The sequence below is a fragment of the Salvelinus fontinalis genome, chromosome 2, assembly GCF_029448725.1.
Source record: "Salvelinus fontinalis isolate EN_2023a chromosome 2, ASM2944872v1, whole genome shotgun sequence".
In the NCBI taxonomy this organism is placed as follows: domain Eukaryota; kingdom Metazoa; phylum Chordata; class Actinopteri; order Salmoniformes; family Salmonidae; genus Salvelinus; species Salvelinus fontinalis.
Genome location: NC_074666.1, coordinates 64,089,519 through 64,116,875, shown reverse-complemented (window position 1 = coordinate 64,116,875; position 27,357 = coordinate 64,089,519). Strand labels below are relative to the sequence as shown.

At 42.6% G+C, this 27,357-nt stretch overlaps 2 protein-coding genes across 2 annotated transcripts; both read right to left on the bottom strand.

The window, feature by feature from the left end:
- Positions 1 to 1,451: 1,451 nt before the first annotated feature.
- On the bottom strand, positions 1,452 to 17,119 carry rras (RAS related). The gene is made up of 6 exons (XM_055882157.1): positions 16,225 to 17,119; positions 15,860 to 15,947; positions 8,456 to 8,558; positions 5,982 to 6,090; positions 5,584 to 5,702; positions 1,452 to 3,453 (listed from the first exon to the last, which is right to left on the bottom strand). Exons 1-6 carry the CDS (start codon positions 16,309 to 16,311, stop codon positions 3,366 to 3,368), a joined length of 594 nt encoding a protein of 197 aa, XP_055738132.1. The 5' UTR covers positions 16,312 to 17,119; the 3' UTR covers positions 1,452 to 3,365.
- Positions 17,120 to 18,033: 914 nt separating this feature from the next.
- Positions 18,034 to 21,697, bottom strand: si:ch211-195b15.8 (tyrosine-protein phosphatase vhp-1). The gene is made up of 5 exons (XM_055882145.1): positions 21,456 to 21,697; positions 21,002 to 21,118; positions 20,664 to 20,823; positions 19,968 to 20,091; positions 18,034 to 19,794 (listed from the first exon to the last, which is right to left on the bottom strand). The coding sequence occupies exons 2-5, from the start codon at positions 21,101 to 21,103 to the stop codon at positions 18,549 to 18,551; spliced, it is 1,632 nt and encodes a 543-aa protein (XP_055738120.1). The 5' UTR covers positions 21,104 to 21,118; positions 21,456 to 21,697; the 3' UTR covers positions 18,034 to 18,548.
- Between the last annotated feature and the right edge of the window lie 5,660 nt (positions 21,698 to 27,357).

The following is a 27,357-nucleotide window of genomic DNA, read 5'->3' as shown; positions in this document are numbered from 1 at the left end:
CACGAGTAACCGCCACCTGCATCGGCCCTGGTTGCATCTGTAACAGTAGTAACTTTACGTCGTCCCCTCGCCCCGACACGGGCGCGAACCAGGGACCCTCTGCACACAACAACAGTCAACCACGAAGCATCGTTACCCATCGCTCCACAAAAGCCGCGGCCCTTGCTAAGCAAGGGGCAACACTACTTAAGTCTCAGAGCAAGTGACGTAACTGATTGAAATGCTACTAGCGCGTACCCGCTAACTAGCTAGCCATTTCACATCCGTTACACATCCTTATCACATTGGCAGCCATGCGGGTGGCTCATTCCTTGAGCAAAAAGACCATTCAATTTCACTATTTTTTGACATCCATATTTCTCCTCCTGCAGGCTGCTGATGGGCTGGTCCTGGGGCTGGCTGAGGGTCAATCTCATCCTCTCCTTCCAACTCACTGTCAGACTCCGAATTGAGAGACAAGATCCTCATATTTCAGAAAATTCTTCATCTTCCAAAGCGGAAGACACTCTTTCCACACTATTGATTGTGGTAAGAAGCCACACATGCAAAGCTATTTATTTGTTGTGTCCCTCCCCCAATTTGCACCTGGCTGGGGTAGAGTGTGGGAAATACAGATTTTTTTAACAATGTATCGAAATAATGTAATGTAATAACATTGTGTAGTTTCACACACTACAAAGGGTACAGAGTGTGAGAAAAGCGGGAGACAGACAGGTTCTTGGTGTTATGTTGAAACAACAGTGGACCCAAACACCACATTTTCACCTACACTTGTATTACCCTCGGGCCTAGTGGACCCGAACACCACATATGTAATATAAATGTGCAGGGGGTGCTTTCAATGAAAATGTGTTATTTTGCATGTTCTTCACAGAAAATGAGCCAAGGCCAATGAGTCTCAGATTGAAAAAAATTATACAATTAATTATTTGAGTAAACATTGAAAATTGGTCCACAGACCCAAACACTACAAAAGGGTTAAAGGTATTTTATATATTTGTTTAGCTTTTATTTAAGCATAGAAAAATGTTGGAAAAATAGGGAAGATGGAGAGGGAGAATCAAAGGGCAGTGGGCCGGATTCGAACCCATGCCGGCTGTAACCACTGAACCACACAGGCTACCATACATAATATTTTTGAGCATGAACATCAGATAAGCGCATGTTTGAGTAGATTGAATTGTCACAATCCCAATTCAAAGTCTTTTATTGATCTGTACATTTACATGCTCCTTTCTTTTCTCATTCATCAGTTAAAAAAAAATCATATTTGACCTCGGCCAAACTGCTTTCCTCTGGCTACTTTCCTGTCACCAAGCGTTCACCAATACTGTTGATGAGAAATAGTCAAGTACAAAAAGTTGAGTGTGTCCAGACAGCCCGCTGCCCTATTTCATTCTGACACATTCTGAGCAAAAACTCAAGATTTGAGTAATAATGTATAAAAAGTGTAACGTGTACAAAAGGTATTTGGTTTATTTCAGTACAAAATACACATGGCGGATACTGGTAGATTACAGGGTGCAAGTTTGATATAGTTTGAGATTCATTGGTATAAGAAAACGGCTTTCTGCTGTTAAAAAAAACTATATAACAGATTTAAGTACAATACTTTTTTGTGGCTTATTACACTGCATTAATAGCACTGAGTCAATGCATTATTTTATAATTAGGCAAAGAACAATGCGGGACAAATGTGGATCCAACACGGTTCTATTTCCCAAAGAAAATAAGATAGCCAGCTTTGAGAACCAATCATCAATAACTCAAATTATTAATCAAAACATCGCAAATATTTTTAGGGTCAGAGTTTTGAGTCGGATTCAATTCACAAATTTGGAGCAGATTCAGAATCTTTCATAACGTTAGTTGGCTATCCGGCTTTGTGTGAAATATCGCCCAGGGAATAAGAAGGGTAACTGTTAGTCATATGTTAATTACATCTATATGAAGGTTTGCAAGACCAGTGCTACATATCCTCTCTAAACAAACAAGTTATTTCATGACAGACAAATGTAGGTTACGGAAGTTAAATCAGGAAGGCTGGTCTGACTGCTCGGTTAACTTCAAGTAAGCATAACACAATTAACTTAGCTTCCTATTGCGTGGGCATAGTGGGAATGAACACGAACGTATTAACATCAGCATAACGTCTTCTTTCCTATTAGCCACGTCCGGAATGTAATTCACCCATTTACCGTATAGCTTATAAAAGCACCGCACAATACCCATTCCGCATGCTTGCTGTTCAGCCTATGGGCTAACTCCTGCAATTATCACTCATCTCTCTCAACCAATGGGCGTAAATCTTGGGATGTATTCATATGACAACTTACCCATGTTATCTAACTTTCTGTTTTTCATCAACAGTTGTCGACAGTTGATGCCTTGTCTGAAGCTTTTCAACAGATCTTCATTAGCTGAGACTCATTCATTTAATACAATTCAAAAACAAACTCCTTGATGTACATGGTTGGTAGCGGTGTGACATTTAAACATTTGCAAAGAGCATAACAATAAAAATGACCTACACCTGTATGCATAGACAAAAGTACCTGGACATGCCTAAACATCCACCCAGTCATTTAAAAATAAACAATAGCACTTTAGTGTCAAACTACTTTTGCCTACCAGTTCATATGTTGAAGTTGTGCAAAAAAAATTATATATTCTGTGGTCATGGATACTACACTGTGAAAAAGTACCAGTCTTTCAAACACATCGTTTCATTCTGCCTCAGCTCTCACTCTTTCCATGCAGTCTTTTAAAAATCTAATTTGTCGATTCAGTTTAACTTGGCTCCTTTCATTTTCTGTTGTAGGAATGAATGATAGCACCCTCTAGTACCTAAATTATCCATTCCTTCCAGCAATGTCAAATCAGTGACTTCCATCAGGTTGACCCAATGTAGGAAGCTACCCAAAACACAGTATCTGTGAGATCGCACTCTTTACCATCCCTACTCTTTCTTTCTTCAGTCTGTAGACTCTCGCTCTCTTCTCATCTAGCCCAAGATCTCTCCCTTTACATCCTCAATAATGAAATAACAATACCGCAAATACAAAAAATATATATATAAAAAAAGTTTGAAGATGCTAATTTCTAAGTGTGAATGAAACCATTTAAAAAAATGTATCACTCCACCACTTTACCCACCATTGCCGTAAGCAACCTCTCCCACACACATCCCTGCCCAATTCCCCAAACCTCACCATACAGTTTTTTGCATTTCCAAGTGTATATCTCTCCCCTCCCTTGCCAAATCTTCCCATTTCCCTCCAGGTAAGTCAGACAAGACTTGCATCAGTGGTGAGGTGAGAGGGTTTTGGTCTCTGTGACAAGTGCTATGCCATGGGAGGGAGCAGTTAAAGGAGGGTGCAGGGGCAGCCACCGCTTTTCCGTTTTCCTGTGTGGTTTGCAGGTAGAGGGGGACTCTCAGTCTCCTGAAACTTTCTGTGTTTTTAAAAGAAAGAGAAAGAGGGAGCATTGGATACTTTGACTCAGGAGTAGGCTATAATGTACACTAAAATGTCTGTCCCTCAACTCTGCCTCTGGTCACCAACTCTTCTAATCATCTAGCTATAAACATGACCTATTATATAGTACCTTACAGCTTTCTAGCTGTTAGCTAGCTGTTAACGTTACCATATAGCTTTCTAGCTGTTAGCTAGCTGTTAACGTTACCATATAGCTTTCTACCTGTTAACGTTACCTTACAGCTTTCTAGCTGTCAGCTAGCTGTTAACGTTACCTTATAGCTTTCTAGCTGTCAGCTAGCTGTTAACGTTACCTTATAGCTTTCTAGCTGTCAGCTAGCTGTTAACGTTACCTTATAGCTTTCTAGCTGTCAGCTAGCTGTTAACGTTACCTTATAGCTTTCTAGCTGTCAGCTAGCTGTTAACGTTACCTTATAGCTTTCTAGCTGTCAGCTAGCTGTTAACGTTACCTTATAGCTTTCTAGCTGTCAGCTAGCTGTTAACGTTACCTTATAGCTTTCTAGCTGTCAGCTAGCTGTTAACGTTACCTTATAGCTTTCTAGCTGTCAGCTAGCTGTTAACGTTACCTTATAGCTTTCTAGCTGTCAGCTAGCTGTTAACGTTACCTTATAGCTTTCTAGCTGTCAGCTAGCTGTTAACGTTACCTTATAGCTTTCTAGCTGTCAGCTAGCTGTTAACGTTACCTTATAGCTTTCTAGCTGTCAGCTAGCTGTTAACGTTACCTTATAGCTTTCTAGCTGTCAGCTAGCTGTTAACGTTACCTTATAGCTTTCTAGCTGTCAGCTAGCTGTTAACGTTACCTTATAGCTTTCTAGCTGTCAGCTAGCTGTTAACGTTACCTTATAGCTTTCTAGCTGTCAGCTAGCTGTTAACGTTACCTTATAGCTTTCTAGCTGTCAGCTAGCTGTTAACGTTACCTTATAGCTTTCTAGCTGTCAGCTAGCTGTTAACGTTACCTTATAGCTTTCTAGCTGTCAGCTAGCTGTTAACGTTACCTTATAGCTTTCTAGCTGTCAGCTAGCTGTTAACGTTACCTTATAGCTTTCTAGCTGTCAGCTAGCTGTTAACGTTACCTTATAGCTTTCTAGCTGTCAGCTAGCTGTTAACGTTACCTTATAGCTTTCTAGCTGTCAGCTAGCTGTTAACGTTACCTTATAGCTTTCTAGCTGTCAGCTAGCTGTTAACGTTACCTTATAGCTTTCTAGCTGTCAGCTAGCTGTTAACGTTACCTTATAGCTTTCTAGCTGTCAGCTAGCTGTTAACGTTACCTTATAGCTGTCTAGCTGTCAGCTAGCTATTAACGTTGCCTTATAGCTGTCTGTCAGCTAGCTGTTAACGTTACCTTATAGCTGTCAGCTAGCTGTTAACGTTACCTTATAGCTGTCAGCTAGCTGTTAACGTTACCTTATAGCTGTCAGCTAGCTGTTAACGTTACCTTATAGCTGTCAGCTAGCTGTTAACGTTACCTTATAGCTGTCAGCTAGCTGTTAACGTTACCTTATAGCTGTCAGCTAGCTGTTAACGTTACCTTATAGCTGTCAGCTAGCTGTTAACGTTACCTTATAGCTGTCAGCTAGCTGTTAACGTTACCTTATAGCTGTCAGCTAGCTGTTAACGTTACCTTATAGCTGTCAGCTAGCTGTTAACGTTACCTTATAGCTGTCAGCTAGCTGTTAACGTTACCTTATAGCTGTCAGCTAGCTGTTAACGTTACCTTATAGCTGTCAGCTAGCTGTTAACGTTACCTTATAGCTGTCAGCTAGCTGTTAACGTTACCTTATAGCTGTCAGCTAGCTGTTAACGTTACCTTATAGCTGTCAGCTAGCTGTTAACGTTACCTTATAGCTGTCAGCTAGCTGTTAACGTTACCTTATAGCTGTCAGCTAGCTGTTAACGTTACCTTTTGGCTGTCAGCTAGCTGTTAACGTTACCTTATAGCTGTCAGCTAGCTGTTAACGTTACCTTATAGCTGTCAGCTAGCTGTTAACGTTACCTTATAGCTGTCAGCTAGCTGTTAACGTTACCTTATAGCTGTCAGCTAGCTGTTAACGTTACCTTATAGCTGTCAGCTAGCTGTTAACGTTACCTTATAGCTCGCACGACCTCCAGGAAGGCTTCGTCTACATTGTGGCGGTTCTTAGCCGAGGCCTCCATGTAATGGATCCTGTTCTCTCTGGCAAAGCCCTGGGCCTCCTCTCTGGAGATCTACAGACAGGGCAGAGAGAGAGGTACATGCACTCAGGTTAAAAAGCACCTGCCAGGCCAGCAGCAGTTTCATTTCCTTATTCCGGTAAACTGAGTAAGAGTAAGGTAATGGTATTAGACCTAGCCAAAGAAACACTTGTAGCCACTCGCAAACCTGTTGGCAACTCAAAAGTATTTGAGGCCTGAGAATTTGAACCAGTAGGATCTAAATTGACATTATTATAGCTAGCAGAAGATCTCCTTTAACATGACATTGAGAGTGAGTGTGAAAGCCAGTACCACTCTCGACTGGTCCAGGTCAGCCTTGTTCCCCACCAGCACCATGGGGAAGTCATCCCGGTCCTTCACTCTCAGTATCTGGGTGTGGAACTTGTGGATCTCATTGTAACTGAAAAAAGGGAAGGAAAGTGGCCGAAACGAGAACACATTAGGAACTGATCATAAGTGCTTTATGTCCTTAAAAAAGGTGCAATCCATTAGTTCAATTTACTGTTAAAAAAAGAAGGGAAAAAAGCAGCCTTGTGGAGGACTGTCAGGTGAGACTCTTTGCGAGTGTATATGCCCCTTACAGCAAAGAGGCATATTCATTGGCATAAATCCAACTACTTAGTTGTTATATTGTATACTCTTATTTTAAATGTACAAAGACAACAGCACAGTGACAAACATGACAACAAACAACAGAAGTGAGAGGGGTAGACTGGGTCCTACCAGGACACCCATCGAGCCCTACCAAAGCAAGCCAGGCATCCTGTATAATCTGGCAGGAGTCAAGTCTTGGGGGGGGGGGGGGGGGGGGGGGGTACAGTTCATAAATAAATACGGACAATTGTTATATTAGGCTATGCTCTATGGTTTACATATGTTCTTAGAATGTGAACTCTGTTTAGGTGCAATTGCACCAATTCAACTCATAGAGAACTACTTCAGCAGCTCATTATGCTGCCTGTATTTGACACCATGTCATGAATGCAACTCTTATGAGAGGTGAAAGCCTATAACAAGTCTCACTTCCCCTAGTTACTAAAGCATCACTCTGTGATTAGTGTTGCACAGCCGCAATCAGAAAACACAGTATAGTGTAATACTGACCATGGCTTGAACGCCTCGACACTTGTCGGAAGGAATGAATGATCACGTGTACTGCGTTTGCGTTGCAAATAGGGATGTTAACGGTTAACCGTTAAATCGGAAAATTCATTTGACAAGTCATGCTTATCAGTCTATAGCAGGGATCACCAATTTTATCTTGAGTGGATGGTCGGGGGGACAGAACATAATAAAACATTACAAAAGTTAGACTGCAAATTGATCACAAGAAGCCAAAACATATGTTTGACTAAAAGAATCATTTCAAACCTTGATTACATTTGGGAACATTGCCCTGCGTAGGGTGCCGTCTTTTGGATGGGAAGTTAAACGCGTGTCCTGACTGTGGTTATTCAAAATCCCATGGCGCTTATTGTAAAAGTAGGGGTGTTCACCTCAGTGTCATGGCAAAATGTTCTACCTGGCAACACACCATCATGGCCACCTAATCATCCCCCTCATTCCTAATTGGCATACATCACTCCTCACCTCGCCACCTGATGTGTAGTGAGAGTTCTTGTACAAAAATGGTCGCCGTGCATCACTGAGGTGGGTGAGGTGAGTTTCCCCCTACTATATAAAGCACTTGAGTACCTCAGTTGGTAGAAAAGTGCTATATAAATCTAATCAATTATTATTATTTGATACGATCACATATGTCTCTATAATGCAAGGGAATAGATTTCCAAAATTAAAAAACACTTGGAGCTGATTTCCTGGTGTTTTTACAGTCTTATGTCAAACAATGAAAATTATATATTTTTTTAATGTATTTTTTGCTCAGAAAACTTGGTGGTGCGCAAATAAAACCACCCACAGGCCAAATTCAGGCCGCCAGTAAAGGAACCCAGGTGTATAGGTTACTTTGCATCATTTTTCTACATTGAAATTGCCGCATGTGTATTTTCATTAGTCGTCACGCATTCTATTTATTACAAGTGCACAGCATACAGAGAGCCTACTTTGAGGAGAGGAATAGCCTACCAGACAGCGCGAGTGTAACTCCTCAAAAAGCCTGTAGGCTACTGGAGTGAAACCTGCTTTTGTGAGACCACTCAATGTGCAAAAAAAAAAAAAAATTCTAAATGCAACCGCGCGTTAAAAACGTGTGGCCACGATTAAAAAGGAGCTATTTCTCAATCTCAACTTGTAAAGCCTCCCATTCGCCATAAGTTCTTAGTGAAAAATGCCCGGTTCTTGTATGCATGCATGGTATAAGAGAGGAAGAGGCGAAGCGCCAAAATCTGTCCAATGCATTTCTATGGGATTATTTTGGGCCTAAGCTTGTCGCCTGCCTTCCTGGCTTGGGACAACTCCCCTTGTTAAAACAGAAACAGACGCATCTCGTCATTATATACATATCTCTGATAGTTTCTGTTGGTCATGTCATTTTACTGTTCGGAAAAATGTAACCGTTCGTTGACCGGTTAATGAGGGTCAGTTAGTCGGCAGCTAAATTTACCAAAATGTGCATCCCTAATCAAACCGTGACGTTGCCTTCCTGAAACCTTGAATACTGTAGCCCTGACAAATGCTTTAGCTCTGAGGACTTCAAAGTATGTTGTGTAGTTGGGAACAATGGTTTGAATCTACAGTTTGCCTGTGACTTGAGATAAACTGTGTACATGCATCCACCCAAACAGACACACACACACAATTCTTACCTGCCAGTGTCATTCAGAGCGAACACCAGCAAGAAGCCTTCTCCTGAGCGCATGTACTGCTCCCTCATTGCCCCAAACTCCTCCTGACCTGCTGTGTCCAAGACTGACACACACACAAAGAGATTCAGATGTACATGCACAGGGATGAATATGGATAGTGACATACAGTGCATTCAGAAAGTATTCAGACCTTTAACATTTTGTGTTCCTCAATCTACACACAATACACCATAATGACAAAGCAAAAACACATTTTTTTTGTCCTGTTGGAAGGTGAACCTTCGCCCCATTCTGAGGTCCAAAGCAGGTTTTCATCTAGGATCTCTGCACTTTGCTCCATTCATCTGTCCCCTGATCCTGACTAGTCTCCCAGTCCCTGCTGCTGAAAAACATCCCCACAGAGCATGATGCTGCCACCACCACGCTTCATCGTAGTGCCAGGTTTCCTCCAGATGTAACGCTTGGCATTCAGGCCAAAGAGTTCAATCTTGGTTTCATCAGACCAGAGAATCTTGTTTTTCATGGTCAGAGTCCTTTAGGTGCCTTTTGGCAAACTCCAAGCAGGCTGTCATGTGCCTTTTACTGAGGAGTGGCTTCCATCTGGCCACTCTACCATAAAGACCTGAATGGTGGAGTGCTGCATGGTTGTACTTCTGGAAGGTTCTCCCATCTCCACAGAGGAACTCTAGAGCTTGGTCAAAGTGATCATCGGGTTCTTGGTCACCTCCCTGACCAAGGCCCTTCTCCCCCGATTGCTCAGTTTGGTCGGACGGCCAGCTCTAGGAAGAGTTTTGGTGGTTCCAAACTTCTTCCATTTAGGAATGATGGAGACCACTGTGTTCTTGGGGACCTTCAATGCTGCAGAGATTTTTGGTACTCTTCCCCAGATATGTGTCTCGACACCAACCCGTCGTCTCGGAACTCTACGTACAATTCCTTCGACCTCATGGCTTGGTTTCTACTCTGACATGCACTGTCAACTGTGGGACCTTATATAGACAGGTGTGCCTCTTACCAAATCATGTCCAATCAATTTACCACAGGTGGTCTCCAATCAAGTTGAAGAAACATCAAGGATGATCAATGGAAACAGGATGCACCTGAGCTCAATTTCAAGTCTAATAGCAAAGGGTCTGAATATTTATAAGGTATTTCGGTTTAAAAAAACATTTAATGCATTTGCATAAATTACTAAAACCTGTTTTTGCTTAATATATTAAAATAATTTAATATATTTTAGAATAAGGCTGTAATATAACAAAATGTGGAAAAAGTCAGGGGGTTTGAATACTTTCCGAATGCACTGTAGATGCAACATAGTAAAAAATGCAGAAGGGGTGCAGGGAAGGCTCACTGACAAGCACAATCCCCCCCCCCCCCCCCCCCCCTTTGTGCCAGTAGAAATTACACGTTGACTCAGATTTTCACTTTAAAAATGTATACCAAACAAAAGCCATTGATTTCAAAGTTCAAACAATACACCTCTATGCACAATTTACACAGAACATTTCACAAAAACACAATCACTTTTTTTTTGTATTCAAATGTTTAACATTTTTTAATGTTTTAAATATTGTTGTTTTTGTTTTTTTTCGTTTCTTACTATTATTATTATTATTTTATTTTTTTGGTGCGTGACTGTTATTGAAAGTTGTATTGTCAATCTTGTTTTGTATTTAAAGCCACTTTAAATGTGTACATGACACTGCAACAAAATTTCGCCATGGGGACAATAAAGTAAGTAAGTAAGTAAGAACTGTGCAGATGCAAAGTTTCTAAAACAACTATGGTAAATCGGTTTTATTATAAGACCACATTTTCCAAAAACTGTTAAATATCTGCTCCCAATTAAGATTCAAAGATGTCTGCTGAAAGAGTGGGGTGTCAAGTTATGACAGGACACCTTGAGTTTAAAATAAAAGTATTTTGGTTATTGAACTACAGTAGAAGTGGATTTACATGTTTTAAATTGAACCGTTACTTAACTAGGCAAGTCAGTTAAGAACAAATTCTTATTTACAATGACGGCCTACACCGGCCAAACTCGGATGACACTGGGCCAATTGTGCGGCACCCTATAGAACTCCCAATCATGGCTGGTTGTGATACAGCCTGGAATCGAACCAGGGCGTCTGTAGTGACAACTTTAGCACTGAGATGCAGTGCCTTAGACCGCTGATCTGTACTATACAGAAATACATAATTATGGATATAAATATAATTCTCTTCATAATGATGTATCCTGAACCATTCAGATGTGTGGGGAAAAAATATAGAACAAAGTGAGGATAAAACAACAGAGGAGGACATAGAGCGACAAAGAACAGCTCAAAAGAGGAAGAGCTTGCGTGCAGTGGTGGAAAAAGTACCCAATTGACACTAACACCTTGATACCTTAATAGAAAATGACTCAAGTAAAAGTGAAAGTCATCTATTAAAATCCTACTTGAGTAAAGTCTAAAAGTATTTGGGTTTTAAATATACTTAAGTATCAAAAGTAAATGTAATTGCTAATATATGCAAGTAAAAATCATTTCAAATTCCTTATATTAAGCAAACACAGCTCAATTTACGTAAAAAAAATAAAACGTATAGAGTGCCCCTGGCTCTCTCCAACACTGACATAATTTACAAACGAGGCGTTCATGTTTAGTGAATCCGCCAGATCAGAGGCAGTAGGGATGACCAGGACCAGGAAAAAATGTCAATTTCACGCACTTATCATGAACACCCCGTTCACGATTGTGCGTGAAATATTAAAAAAAATTCCTGTCCTGCTAAGCATTCAAAATGTAACGAATACTCTTGGGTGTCAGAAAAATGTATGGAGTAAAAAGTATTTATTTAAAAGTAGTCTTTCAAGTATATTTACTTAAGTACTTTACACCACTGCTTGCATGAGTGATTCCCGTAGCTGCAAGCCAAAGCTAATTTGGTGATTTTCGAAAGGATTTTTGGTTTGTAAGTGTAGTGCTCTGAACCAGGCTTGGATTTTGTTTCGGCAGAGCGACATTCGATGAACATTAAATATAATTTAGATTTTTGCAACTTAAAAAGCCAACTCTCTGTCGCAGCCGGCCGCGACCGGGAGGTCCGTGGGGCGACGCACAATTGGGCTAGCGTCGTCCGGGTAAGGGAGGGTTTGGCCGGTAGGGATTTCCTTGTCTCATCGCGCTCCAGCGACTCCTGTGGCGGGCTGGGCGCAGTGCGTGCTAACCAAGGGGGCCAGGTGCACGGTGTTTCCTCCGACACATTGGTGCGGCTGGCTTCCGGGTTGGAGGCGCGCTGTGTTAAAAGAAGCAGTGCGGCTTGGTTGGGTTGTGCTTCGGAGGACGCATGACTTTCGACCTTCGTCTCTCCCGAGCCCGTACGGGAGTTGTAGCGATGAGACAAGATAGTAATTACTAGCGATTGGATACCACGAAAATTGGGGAGAAAAGGGGGTAAAAATTAAAAAAAAAAAAAAAAAAAAAAAAAGCCAACTCTTCCTCTGTTTACACCACCCCTCGCTACCGCATAGATCAGAACCCCACTGGACCGATCACAGTGGTGGAGAATTCAGGCACCAGAAGTGGTGACAAATTGTTAAAATGGTTGGCTATGTGCACCATTGCACAAAAGGAAAGCACAGACCTCGGTGCCCCAGTCGCCAACGGGCTTCTCCCTGTTTTAACTGTTATATGGGAGGCCGTGCCGAGGGATTCTGGACCTCACCAAGGAGGCGTGGGAAGCCCAGCTGTGTCCCCACAGAACTGATTGAGCATGTCATCCTAATACGAGAACGGATGGCCGCGGTGTAGCCAATAGTGGAGGAACACATGGAGAGCGCGCAGCAAGCGCAACAAAGAGCCTGCAACAGCACTGCCCAGACCCAAAGTTTTAATGTAGGAGATAAGGTACTCCTTTTAATTCCGACAGCGGAACATCGGCGCTTAGCGCACTTGAGGGGTCCATACGAAGTAATGGCAAGAGTATCCCCTGTAAACTACAGTTAGGCAGCCAGGTAGGAGAAAACCTGAACAGCCATACCACATCAACCTTGAATACAACGAGAGAAATTAAGATGTGATGTTCTGCTCCCTACCCGCACCGCAGCCCAACAAGATCAACCCCCGCTAGAGATGCAGGTAGTGAAGTCGCTGACACACCAGCAAGAGCACGACTTACGGGCCCTAGTGGTCTGACACCGGGAAGTATTCTCTTCCCTCACAGGGAATAGAAATCTCATCCAGCATCATATATACACAGAGCCAGGCAAGAGTGAACTTAAGGCCTTACAGAATCCATGCTGCGGGACAAACAATAGTCAGAGGTGGTGAGAGAGATGCTGGGTTGGGGAGTTAGAGGCATCTCACAGAGCCTGGTCAAGTCTGTTCTCGTTCTGAAGCCAGACGTAGCGGTGAAATTCTGTAATCTGTAACGACTTCCGAAGCCTGAACAACATCTCCAAAATCGAATCCAATGCCCAGGGTAGATGAGCTGATAGAACGATTGGGAAAGGCAAGCTACATAACTATGCTAGATCTCACAAAAGGCTATTGGCAGGTGCCTCTGGCCACAGAAGACAGGGAGAAAAAGGCGCTCTACGCCAGATGGACTTTTCCATTAAGTGAAATTACTCATCGGGTTTCATGGTGAGGCCGCCACGTCACAGAGGTTAATGGACCAGCTACTCAGACCCCACCAAGCCTACGTGGCCACTTACATCGACGACATGGTGATCCATAGTGAAGAATGGGAGACACACCTACAACGGGTACGGGCCGTGCTGGGGAGCCTAAGGAGAGCAGGCTTGACAGCTAACCCTAAGAAATGCAGGTTCGGGTTAAGTGAGGCAGAATATCTGGAGTACACTATTGGGAGTGGTGTCATACACCCCCAGACAAAGAAAGTGGAGGCTATCCGGGAGTGGCGAACATCGGCGCGTAAAAAGTAGGTGATCCTTCTTAGGGCTCACAAGTTACTATCGGCGCTTTATACCCAACTATGTCTTTATAGCCGCTCCATTGTCCAACTTGACCAAGAAAGACCTACCCACACAGGTGAGATGGACTCAAGCAGCAGAGATAGCTTTCCAAAAGCTAAAAGAAGCCCTGTTCTCAAAACCAGGACTAAGAGCACCAGACTTTGGACTAAATTGTGAAGACGGACGCCTATGTCGTCAGCATCGGAGCGGTGCTCTCCCAGGGAGTGGGAAAGGTCAAACACCCAATAGACTACATCAGCTGTAAGCTCTCAGAGAGGGAAAATAAATATGCCACAGTTGACCGAGAAGGGCTGGCTATAAAATGGGCACTCACCTACCTCAGATATTATCTGTTGGGAAGAAAATTCACTCTCGTGACTGATCATGCGCACTCACCTGGATGGCAAGAAACAAAGAGAATAACAGCAGGGTATCTAGATGGTTCTTGAGCTTGCAACCCTGTAACTTCTCCATCATCCACAGATCCGGGGTCCATCACGGAAATGCATGAGCGCTATCCCGCCGCGACGCAGTGGATTTTGTTTCCCCTTTCTTGAACCGGCCGAGTGCCATTCGGGGAACATTAAATATATAATTTACATTTTTGCAACTCACAAAGCCAACTCTTTCTCCGTTTACACCAGCCCTCGCTACCGCATAGATCAGAACTCCACTGAACCGATCACAGTACACAAAAAGTAGAAATATTCAATATCCTTATTTTGCATAGTTGGGTATTATCTGGATTATCCTACACACTGGGTATTATTCTAATGAGCCGGAGCAGACCAAATCTGAACCAATCATAGACGTCTATGTTTCTCAAGTTTGGACATTACGGTACAGCACAGTAGAGTACAGTAGATATGTTCAGTACTGTATACAGTACTCCAGTGTGCTCTGCTGTACTAACTTTTCTTTACTGTACTGTCAGAACTTGTGAAACATAGACTTCTATGATTCGTTCAGATTTGGTTTGGCCAGGGTGGACTGACCAAATTTCAATTACTTTTCAACATCCATTAAGGTCCGATGTCAGTTGATGTTCAGTGGTTGAGGATGCTTGTTACAGTATATGGAAAGAGGGTAGGTGGTTAGGTGTCAGTAACACGCTGACCAGACCGGACACGTCGCGTGCGCGACCATTGCAAAATAAATGTACACATACTGCTCGCGGGCGTCTGGGTGGCCAGGCTCCAAAATAGAAATTGGTTCCATTTGTGACGCTCAAAGTGCTGCAAGTCCGGCCTCTCCCATCTCCTCATTGATTTTTAGAAGCATATACCCATGTAGGTGATTGAAAGATGAAGTTAGGTCCACACTCTGGTAGGTTGTAGTAATGCTGTAAAGTTGGTTGCCAACCGCGATATTAAGTCCAAAATAAGAAGCCTGAGGAAGGAGTAGAGATGACGAGAAAGGAATTTGGTTTACTGTTTTATCTGTGGACTAATTGTCAGAGTAGAGGACCTTGTGCATTTCAGGTAAAATAACAACCTAATGTTTATATCCCAGGACAAATTAGCTAGCAACAGCAAGCTAGCTAGCTAAATTGCCATGAATGGTTAATGCTTTTCGACCTGTCCCCAAATTAATATAATTGGTTCAGAGTTTGTTTTGATATATCAACCTGCATGTCCTGATCGCTTCTGGTGTGGGTGAACAAAATCAACATGCGTGCGATGGCGGACGTACACGCAAGCCCAGTTTGGTCAGCATGTACGAGTTGTGAGAGGTGACATTAACTGTAGAGAGAAAGAAGAGAGTGTGGCAGAAAGATAGAGAGGGAGAGCGAGGGGTTGTCCAGACTGTTTACACAGTCTTGCTTTGACCACCAGACAACAGAAAGAGAAATAAAACAGTTGAGAAATAAAACATGAGCTGAAGATAACAGTATGCCAGTGGAAGGGAGGACAGTAGCAGGTGACCCAACTGTGGACCTAAATGTCCCGTGTGGCTCAGTTGGTAGAGCATGGCGCTTGCAACGCCAGGATTGTGGGTTTGATTCCCACAGGGGACCAGTATGGGAAAGGATAAAGAACATCCGCTAAATTATTAAAATGTAAAAGGTTTATGACTTCTATGACTTCCCATTTTAGCCAAGCCATTTGACATGCTCCTATTAACTTCACATTGGTCTTCATGGGATCTTTTAGATGTAAATGCCCAGGGTTAACTGACTCGACAGAGGCCAACAGGCCATAGTACACTTACATATTGCTATATCCCTTGAATATGAACACAGAAACACTTTTTCTATGGCATAGTGAAAAGACTACACCTTGGCTAAGAGCATCAACATCTGCCAACTACAAGTTATAACAGAGCAGATGTGGGTGAATCATACAGACAGATTTGGCCTTGCTCACTGGCTCAAGTAGTTTACGCTTTCCCTCTATTCTTGGAGCAAAGAACGTCAGTAAACCTACAGTATGACTTACTGTCTAATCGTGTCTCTTTCCCATCCACTATGCATATTTTGGTGTAGGAGTCCTCGATGGTGGGGTCATAATCCGATACAAAGTATGACTGCGAAAGAGATAGGAGAGCATGGGTGAATACTGTGTGTATTTGTTGTCTGGTAAAATTTGCGATTATCGCTTTGGTGGTTATGAGGAAAGAAATGTTTTTAACCAAATAGCCTACACAGCCAGACAGAGAATAGTTTACACTATTTGGCCTATATGGGTTAATATGCACATATTCAATTACCACTATAACATACTCGTCATGTCAGAAGATAAGACAAATTCGAGACAAACAACACACAGTTGACAATGTGCAAACAGTTGGGGGATTCTCTCACCTGAATGAATTGTATGGTCAAGGCGCTTTTCCCCACACCGCCCCCGCCCACGACGACCAGTTTGAATCTCTCCTCCTCAGCAGACATGATTAGTTTCGTAAAATACTTTCAACGGTTGTCTATTTTTTTTTAAACAAAATGATAAAACTGACTAGCTGATATGATCTATTGATGACGTGCAATGTTGTAATCCGCAGGGAAAAAATGAAAGTCCACTTCAACGATTGAGCAAACGACTTTTATCTAAGTAGCTCAAAGAAAAATCCGAGAAGGAAGCAGAGTTGGGTTTTTAACTCGGTGTTACGACAATATATTTAACTTGAATTACCTACGATAGGTTATAAATATCTCAAATATAAAAATGTATAGTTCGTTTTCTGATACTATTTCATAACATTGAAAAACTTACGGTTTTAGTCTGGCCCAGTGTTGTAAACTATCCACAAAAGTAGTCTAACCCCAATAGAGTTTCGTATCACTGCTCCTAAAATGTATAAATCGCTACATAACCCGGTAAAATAGAAATAAAGTATTATTGTTAAAAATCTAACGGTTTATCGGCCTATCTCTCATAATTTTTGTCGGGTGAAAAGCCTTCCGCACCCGCCTCAAGTAAATTAGGTTATCGATGCCAACTTTGACTCCAGAAGAAAAAAAAATATGAGCTCGATTATCAACTATCCCGTCAAACTTCAACACGCTTGTCTAACTTTCATTATCTCTAGATTGATTCATCTACATATCTCTGCAGGAGCATTAAATAACAGATTTTGTGATATCTAAGTCACTGGGTTTTTCTTGGCGATGTCTTCATTTTTTCCTCGTCTTCACCGACTTATTTTTTCATCGCTCCAAGGCAACTTTTTTTTCTCAACCAAGAAGGGTTTCTCGAAATCTCATGCGTATGTAAAAATAGGCGTGTCTTAACGACACTGTTTCCTCATTGTATAAATTCTCACGCTTCTCCCTCTTTTCATTAATTAACAAAGGCTCTATTCGAATGAGATACATTATAAAATGTTTATTTAATCAACACTGCACGTCTATTCATTAAACTGAAACAATATGGTTTAACCAGATTTTAAATGAGTGAACCATAGTATTCACACAATATGTGTACTACATTACGTGTACTACCTTATTTGGCCATTGAGCCCAGTTGTATGTAGGTCTAGTCATTTGTTTAGTGGGGAATTTTACAGCAGAGTATACATATAGCTAGAGCAAGGGAGTAGACCTATAAAGATGCGTTTGCAATGTATTGGGGGGTGTATTGATCCTTGGCACATGGAATGTTTTATAACCCCTTTATTTATTTTTTGTTTCACGTTTAGTACTTTAGCTTATGCATTTGAGCGCATTGTATGATTACCCTCAAACGACTTTAGCCTACCTGTTGAGAATATGAGATGTTGAATGGAAAACCTAGCATACAGTATTTTATACTAATCGTTTATGACAGGTAAAGCATTCTTGTCTTCCTTTCCCTCCCTGATTTGCCATTCTCAACTGTGACTCATTTACATGGACATGTTGCTCATTTTTACCACACCCACATTCACCCACAAACCCTCCTTATTAACCCAAACAATGTGTTGATGTTCAAGGGCAGACTGTCATCTACAAGTGAAAATAATCCTAACTTTATTTTCAAGACTGCATTCTTGTAATATTTTATAAAATAAGTGAATAACCATATCAGTCTGAATTGTGAATCAGATGTTTTCCTCATAGGCCTAAATTATTGTAAATGTATGGTGAAATACATGGGAGATTAGTCAGAATAGAAAAGCCAGGAGAGAACAGGAGTAAAATATGTCATCTTTAATGAACACTATGATCCCATTACAAACAACAGTGCCAAAATACCATCCTCAAAATATTAATTTTATAAATAACAACAATAAACTGATCCCTTTATTCACGTCAATCAATAAATAAAAATCAACATAATCAAGCCTTAACCCATGAGCATTGTGTTGGAGGCATAAACTGCTCCTATATGTAATATATATAGTGCTTTTGAAGGAAGTCAACAATAAATTGGCATTTATAGGACAAAGCATTCACTCAGAGCTCTGTGAACATGGTATGGGCAGACAAATATTTTACATGCAGTTATGTACTTCAGTTCCTCACATGCGCGCGCACACACACACACACACACACACACACACACACACACACACACACACACACACACACACACACACACACACACACACACACACACACACACACACACACACACATACACACACACAAATCAATCTCCTGGCATTTATCAGCCCTCTCTCTGTCCTCGCCAGTGGTCTCTTACCGCATCAGCACCTATAGGGCAGAACAGCCTGTCCCACTTTGATCCTGGGGCCGAGCAGAACCCCCAACAGCATCTTCTCCCCCCAGCCCAGCAGCTTGTTGACAGTCAGGTTGAGAGGAGACAGGAGGCCCTGTTCAGCATCCACTCCTTCCTCAGCCTCAACTGCAGATGCAGACAGTTTAGCTGCTGGCAACACCTGCTGGTCAACTATGATACTGTGCTGGTTCAAAACAGAACTGCTGCTCAGGCTCCCAGTTAGTGTCTCCCTCTCTGCTCTTCCCTTGCTGTGGTCCTTCCCTGTCTTTGGAGTTGAGTTAGGCCTCCCCTTCTCCACGCTCTGACAGTGGCTGGGCTCTCTTTTACCCTGGCCTCTTCCCTCTCTCTCTACCTTCACCTGGGTTCGGGAGGAGCAGCGATTGGGCCGACCTGCTGCTTTGACGCAGGATGTGCTCCTCTTTCTCTGTTGTACGTCTGTCTGTGAGGAGGAAAGGGCCACCGCCGAAGGCTTTCTACCGTGCCTTTTTGAACCACTGGTGCCTTCTGACTCCCTCTTGTGGATGGTGTTGGAAGCAATGGAGCGTGTTGGCTTGTGGCTAATGCTGTGCCTGTTGTTGCTTTCTGGCTCATTCTGGTGGGGAGTTGGGGGAATTGCACCAACGGGAGACAGGGAGAGGGTGAGGCTCTTGCGCTTCTCAGAGAGAGACGCAATGCCTGTTGGGATTTGTAGTGTGTTGGGCTTTGGTTTTGGTGTCGCTGGTTCGTTGGGGCTTGGAGTCATTGCTCCACACAGGCTCTGGGCCTCCCTCTGGTTCTGGTTCAGGTTGAGAGTGAGCGTTCTGAGTTTGCTGGAGAGAGACAGCGTCAGTTGTGACGGCACACTCCTCTGCTCTTGCTGTAGCTTCTCTGATAGACTCTGAGTTTCACATGAATATGAGCATCTTTGCTCTATGTTCTCTGTGTTACAAGTGGAATTCTCATTGTACATATTATGCACATTAGCAACCTCTAAAAAGTCCTTAGCGACATAGCCATTGTCCTGCATATTCATGATCTGATTGGCTGACAGGGGGACAGAGGAACCGCAGCTAATGTTTTCATTGCTTGACTGCAGGCATGTGTCCAGTGATCTGATTGGCTGGATAGTGGGGTTGCCATTAGAGGCCTTCTGAGCGAGGGTTCCCTGGAAGTGTTGTAGCTGACCCAGAAAATTGAAGTTAGGGGAGATTGAAGGCCTGCGCTCTTTCACAAACCTGAAAGTGAGGAACAGACAAGATTAGATGTGGATGCTTTATATATACACACACACACACACACACACACACACACACACACACACACACACACACACACACACACACACACACACACACACACACACACAATCATTAAAATGCATGAATACATATAGCACAGACAAACACACCTGTAGGCATGGTCAAGGTCCATCCCCAGATTGTACATGATGTAGGCCACAGCCAGGGCAGGGGAGCGAGAGATTCCTGCAGCACAATGAACTAACACAGATCCACCTGATGACATAGCCCCATCTGAGAGAGCGAGAAGAGATAGATAAGTATTTTTTTGTTTCTGTTGAAATCATCCATACTGTACTGCATGACACCATTAAGCCAGACTGCAAACTGTGCAAAGGACACACAGCTTATATCAACTGTCATGAATGGGCTTCCTGCAACAGTAGACTTGTATCAATTGTCCATGATACTGAATGGGCTGTAACAGCATTCAATATTTCTGAAACCATAGGAGCATAACTGGCCTGCATGAAACCCTGATCAATAACTGCTCATCACTTGAACTGAGTCATCTGCGTTTCTTCCAGACAGACAGTCGCCAGTGTGTAATGCATCCATGATGATGCAGACTGTGGCATAATGATTACATGCAGAAATGTCCTATCACCTAACCTGTAGGATTTGCCCTGGTCAAATCTCCAATGACGCCTATAAGTTCCCCTTATAGTGCACTTTCCCCTTATAGTGCACTAGCTCTATAGTGCACTAGCTCTCTGTCTTGTCGAAAATAGTGCAGTTCCACTATATGGGAAATAGGGTGACATCCATTTGACACATAACTAACCCAATCTCATCATTATTCTCACCGATAAAACGCAGTGCCTCCGGGATATGGGACAGCAGGTCATCTCGGAGAGAGTCGTCGATGGGGATGCGAAGGTACTGGGAACGGGGAAGGAAAGTAGGCTGCGGGCTGCAGCGGCTCACGCTTAGCACGTAGGAGATCCCGCGAGCGCCGAGGCAATCCTGCAGCCGAGCAGGGAGAGCACGGGGAAAAGAGAGAAAGAACAGGCAATATTAATACATTCTAGTCTTCTGGAAGAGCTGCATTTTCGGTGCATTGTGAAAATACAACGCGTTGGCCAATGACGAGAGCTAAGCTATCAATTCTATTGACTGACCTACTGAAATAAAACATTATTACCTGCGTAACGTCCGTCTCTGCACCTAGGTAAAGTTGCGGTAGGATGAGAGACAGCGGTGGACGTTCGCGTGCCCCGTTCTCTCTCTCCCTGTAGAACACCATCTCTGTTCTTTGTGTCTGGAACCGAAACATGAGAGAAAACTTTGTTCATTTCAATATCAAGGGATTACAATTATGTATTAGGCTACAATACATAGGAATCGAAAAAATAATGCATGGAAGAATGCACTTTGACAATCATTTTAACAGTTGCAAGAAATATATTAGCATTATTATTGCCATGAATGTTAATTAAGAAAACATTACTTTGGTCTATTGCTGCTGCAGAATGATGTTGTCTTTGCATTACGTCATGGATTTTGCAAGTTCACATACATTAGATGATCACAAGAGAATATAAAATCAGACATAATTGGTGCAAGAAAAATGCAAAAAAATATTACATTATACTTACAGTGACGATTTTCAATCCAAACGAAGATACTGGAAATATCGCACAAATCAACTTGCACACCAAATAATATAATCAAACGAATGGTCTCAAAGCAAATGGATGAAGAATCCAAAAGGATATGTTATGCTTAATTAATAGTATAGCTCTCTCTCGACTTCTACTCTCGTCCTCGTCCTGTCTGCGACTGTAACATTATTTGTTGTTGAATGTCTATACCTGCGCGAGGGGAAAAGGATGAGGTAATGCGTTTTCTACAAGCTAAGAATAGTACAATTGTATGTGATGTCATTTTCAACCAATCAGCGCCCATGCCGGACTCTGACGCGTGCGCGCTCCATTTGTTCATCATCATCAATTCGCCTGAAGACCTTGGCTTTTTATTGTGATGAATCGTACCTTTTCTGACGCTATTGTTGCAGAGCCGTTTTAAAAAAACACGCACCTGCAATACCCCGTGTGCGAAAAGCATTTATTTGTGCAAAATCCTATAATCTCATCCAGTGGCGATTTTAGCATATAAATCTTGGTGTGGCAAAAACAAGTGGGATGCATGCCAGCAGAGCCACTACTCAACACTAAACAATACATTAATTGCACTATAACGGTGACAAACGGTGGCCACAAACTGTTAGGTCCTACATAAAGCTGTTCAAACAGCAGAGTCCCAACAGCAATCCCAACACGTCCACTGCTACACCTGGCTATCAGCGGAGCCTTCCTTGTCTGGTAGCGAAACAGTTCATTCAGCCTTATTTACTGCCTTTTAAAAAAACAGCTGATATGGCTGACTTGCTTACACAAATGCGGTTTCTAATGACAATTGCGATGTACAAACTATGGCATAAGGGGACGACAAGCAGATAAGAGGAAATCTGTCATTTCGATTAAGACCTTAATGAGCAGGCTAGGACGGACGCAGTCGATATAACTATTTGTTCAGCACTTATGAAATGTACAGCAAAGTAATTCAGAACATGGAAGATCTTACAATGTGCTCCCTGTATACCAAGTCAGAACCGTAGGATAAATAAAGGGGGAACATAAGCCGACAATGAAAGCTCTTACAATATTCAATGATTACATTTCTCAAAAACAGGTTATAGGCTACATGTGCACCACCAAGTCAGAACAGTAGGTGAAATTAAGAGGTGAAAATATACCAAATTATTAGGGTGAGGCACATGGGCTAATAACAGCTTACTATACAACATACACTTAGTATTACTTTCTTTGTGGGCACCGTTTGTCACCGTTATAGTGCAATTCATGTATTGTTTAGTGTTGTACTGTGTAGCGGCTTTGTTGGCATGCATCCAACTTTTTTGATTTACATGCTAAAATTGCCACTGCTTTTAGAACTGCCCCAGTCAATTGTAAGTGCTGTTATTGTTAAATGGAAACGTCTAGGAGCAAAAACGGCTCAGACACGAAGTGGTAGGCCACACAAGCTCACAGAACTGGCGGATGCAAGGAGAATGCTACCTGCCCGAATGCATAGGTGTCAACTGTAAAGCTAGGTTGAGGAAGAATAATGGTCTGGGGCTGTTTTCATGGTTCGGGCTAGGCCCCTTAGTTCCAGTGAAGGAAAATCTTAACGCTACGGCATGCAATGACATTAGACAATTCTCTGCTTCCAACTTTGTGGCAAAAGTTTGGGGAAGGCCCTTTCCTATTTCAGCATGACAATGCCCCCAGTGCAAAAAGCCAGTCCAAACAGAAATGGTTTGTCGAGATCGGTGTGGAAAAACTTGACTGGCCTGCAGAAATCCCTGACCTTAACCCCATCAAATCTTTGGAATGAATTGGAACGCCGACTGCGAGTCAGGCCTAATCGCCCAACATCAGTGCCGACCTCGCTGATGCTCTTATGGCTGAATGGAAGCAAGTCCTGCAGCAATGTTGCAACATCTAGTGCAGGGCTGCCCAACTCTCTTCCCGGAGATCTACTGTCCTGTAGGTTTTCAGTCCAACCCTAATTCAGCATATCTGATTCAGCTAGTTAAGGTCTTGTTGAGCAGCTAATTAGTAGAATCAGGTGTGTTAAATTCGGAAGAGTGGAGGCTGTTATAGCAGCAAAGGGGGTGGGGAGCAACTCCATATTAATGCCCATGATTTTGGAATGAGATGTTCGACAAGCAGGTGTCCACATACTTTTGGTCATGTAGTGTATGTGCGAAATGCATAATAATGTATGTGATATCAACAGAAAGGTATATTTTCTGGGTGACCTTAATATTGACTGGCTTCCATCAAGCTTCCCACTCGAGAAAAAGCTTCAAACTGTAACCAGTGCCTGCAATCTGGTTCAGGTTATCAGTCAACCCACCAGGGTATTTACAAACAGCACAGGAATTAAATCATCAACATGTATTGATCATATATTTACTAATGCTGCAGAAATCTGCTTTCAAGCTGTATCCAAATCCATTGTATGTAGTGATCACAATATAGTAGCCATATATTGGATAACCAAAGGTCCAAAGGCTGGGCCTAATATAGTTTATAAGAGGTCCTACCATATGTTTTGTAGTGATTGCAATGTTGATGATGTAAAGAATATTTGATGGTCTGTCGTGTGTAATGAGGAGCAAGCAGACGCTGCACTAGACACATACAGTGCAATTGGAAAGTATTCAGACCCCTTGACTTTTTCCACATTTTGTTAGGTTACAGCCTTATTCTAAAATGTATTAAATCGTTTTCCCCCCTCATCAATCTACACACAATACCCCATAATGAAAAACAGGTTTTATACATTTTTGTTAATTTCTAATAAAAAAATAAAAAAACAGAAATATCACATTTACATAAGTTTCAGATGCTTTACTCAGTACTTTGTTGAAGCACCTTTGGCAGCGATTACAGCCTCGAGTCTTTTTGGGTATGACGCTACAAGCTTGGCACAGCTGTATTTGGGGAGTTTCTCCCATTCTTCTCTGCAGATCCTCTCAAGCTCTGTCAGGTTGGATGGGGAGCGTTGCTGCACAGCTATTTTCAGGTCTCTCCAGAGATGTTTGATCGGGTTCAAATCCGGGCTCTAGCTGGGCCACTCAAGGACATTCAGAGACTTGTCCTGAAGCCAGTCCTGGATTGTCTTGGCTGTGTCCCTTCGCCCCAGTCTGAGGTCCTGAGCACTCTGGAGCAGGTTTTCATCAAGGATCTCTCTGTACTTTGAGAATCTTGTTTCTGAGAGTCTTTAGGTGCCTTTTGGCAAACACCAAGCGGGATGTCATGTGCCTTATACCGAGGAGTAGATTCCGTCTGGCCACTCTATCATAAAGGCCTGGTTGGTGGAGTGCTGCAGAGATGGTTTTCCTTCTGGAAGTTTCTCTCATCTCCACAAAGGAACTCTGGAGCTCGGTCAGAGTGACCATCGGTCACCTCCCTGACCAAGGCCCTTCTCCCCCAATTGCTCAGTTTGGCCGGGTGGCCAGCTCTAGGAAGAGTCTTGGTGGTTCCAAACTTCTTCCATTTAAGAATGATGGAGGCCACTGTGTTCTTGGGGACCTTCAATACTGCAGAAATGTTTTGGTACCCTTCCCCAGATCTGAGCTCTACTGAGAATTCCTTCGGCCTCATGGCCTGGTTTTTTCTCTGCCATGCACTGTCAACTGTGGGACCTTATATAGACAGGTGTGTGCCATTCCAAATCATGTCCAATCAATTGAATTTACCCCAGGTTGACTCCAAAGAAGTTGTAGGCACATCTCAAGGATGATCAATGGAAACAGGATGCACCTGAGCTCCTTTTTGAGACTCATAGCAAAGGGTCTGAATACTTATGTAAATAAGGTATTTCAGTATTTTTTTTTATACATTTGCAAACATTTCTAAAAACCTGTTTTTGCTTTGTCATTATGGGATACTGTGTGTTTTTTGCTGACAATTTGTATTTAATTAATCCATTTTAGAATAAGTGTCACGTTCCTGACCTTGTTTTCCTTTTGTATAGTTGTGTTTAGTGGGTCAGGACGTGAGCTGGGTGGGCAGTCTGTGTTGTTTGTTCTATGTTAAGTGTCAGTGTTAATTGACCTTGTATGGCTCTCAATCAGAGGCAGGTGGTTGACGTTTTCCTCTGATTGAGAACCATATATAGGTAGGTTGTTTCACATTGTTTGTTGTGGGTGGTTGTCTTCCGTGTCTGTGTATGTTGCACCACACGGGACTGTTTCGGTTTGTCGTTCGTGTATGTAGTCTGTTCCTGTTCGTGCGTTCTTCGTATATTGTAGTTCTCAAGTCCAGGTCTGTCTACATCGTTTATTTGTTTTGTAGTTTGTTGAAGTGTTTTCGTGTTTCGTCTTGACTTGAATAAACTTCATTATGTCATGTAACAACGCTGCGCTTTGGTCCAATCCCTACTCCTCCTCTTCGGACGAAGAGGAGGAGAATGATCGTTACAATAAGGCTATGGGTTCTGAATATTTTCACAAGGCACTGTATATAAAATTTCTTATTCCAGTTACTAATAAGCATGCACCCATTCAGAAAATGACAAATAACTGCAAAATCCCTGTGGATTAATGAGAATTTGAAAAATGATATGAGGCAAAAGGAATGGCAAATAAGTCTGGCTGCTCGACCGTTTGGCAAATGTACTGCAAATTGAGAAATCATGTGACTAAACTGAATAAAAAGAAGAGCGTCACATCTGGAAGAAACCTGGCACCATCCATACGGTGAAGCATGGTGGTGGCAGCATCATGCTGTGGGGATGTTTTCCAGCGGCAGGGACTGAGAGACTTGTCAGGATCGAGGGAAAGATGAACAGAGCAAAGTACAGAGAGATCCTTGGTGAAAATCTGATCCAGAGTGCTCAGGACCTCAGACTGGGGCGAAGGTTCACCTTCCAACAGGACAACGACCCTAAGCACATAGCCAAGACAATGCAGGAGTGGCTTCGGGACAAGTCTCTGGATGTCCTTGAGTAGCCCAGCCAGAGCCCGGACTTGAACCTTTTTATTTTTACAAAATTTATTTCACCTTTATTTAACCAGGTAAGTCAGTTGAGACACAAGTTCTCATTTACAACTGCGACCTGGCCAAGATAAAGCAAAGCAGTGCAACACAAACAACAACACAGAGTTACACATGGAATGAACAAACATACAGTCAATAACACAATAGAACAATCTATATGCAGTGTGTGCAAATGAAGTAATATTAGGCAGGTAAGGCAATAAATAGGCCATAGTGGCGAAATAATTACAATTTAGCAAATAAACACTGGAGTGATAGATGTGCAGAAGATGAATGTGCAAGTAGAGATACTGGGGCATTTCATAAGTGTCAAAGGCTTTTATTGACAATTACATGAAGTTGATGCAAAGAGTCAATATTTGCAGTGTTGACCCTTCTTTTTCAAGACCTCTGCAATCCGCCCTGGCATGCTGTCAATTAACTTCTGGGCCACATCCTGACTGATGGCTACCCATTCTTGCATAATCAATGCTTGGAGTTTGTCAGAATTTGTGGGGTTTTGTTTGTCCACCCACCTCTTGAGGATTGACCACAAGTTCTCAATGGGATTAAGGTCTTGGCCATGGACCCAAAATATCGATGTTTTGTTCCCAGAGCCACTTAGTTATCACTTTTGCCTTATGGCAAGGTGCTCCATCATGCTGGAAAAGGCATAGTTCGTCACCAAACTGTTCCTGGATGGTTGGGAGAAATTGCTCTCGGAGGACGTGTTGGTACCATTGTTTATTCATGGCTGTGTTCTTAGGCAAAATTGTGAGTGAGCCCACTCCCTTGGCTGAGAAGCAACCCCACACATGAATGGTCTCAGGATGCTTTACTGTTGGCATGACACAGGACTGATGGTAGCGCTCACCTTGTCTTCTCTGGACAAGCTTTTTTCCTGGCGCTTGATGGACTTCCTTGGGCGCCCTGAAGCCTTCTTCAC

What these genes read in the sequence shown, in the direction of transcription:
- rras (XM_055882157.1), bottom strand. Translation starts at nt 16,311, where the DNA reads ATGTCTGCTGAGGAGGAGAGATTCAAACTGGTCGTCGTGGGCGGGGGC. An exon ending in GAAAGAGACACGATTAGACA is followed by an intron (nt 8,559 to 15,859) that starts GTAAGTCATACT and finishes TGTGTGTGTCAG; the next exon opens with TCTTGGACACAGCAGGTCAG. An exon ending in GCTCTGAATGACACTGGCAG is followed by an intron (nt 6,091 to 8,455) that starts GTAAGAATTGTG and finishes CCCTTTTTTCAG; the next exon opens with TTACAATGAGATCCACAAGT.
- si:ch211-195b15.8 (XM_055882145.1), bottom strand. Translation starts at nt 21,103, where the DNA reads ATGGTGTTCTACAGGGAGAGAGAGAACGGGGCACGCGAACGTCCACCG. An exon ending in CAGAGACGGACGTTACGCAG is followed by an intron (nt 20,824 to 21,001) that starts GTAATAATGTTT and finishes GCTCGGCTGCAG; the next exon opens with GATTGCCTCGGCGCTCGCGG. An exon ending in GGAGGCACTGCGTTTTATCG is followed by an intron (nt 20,092 to 20,663) that starts GTGAGAATAATG and finishes TCGCTCTCTCAG; the next exon opens with ATGGGGCTATGTCATCAGGT.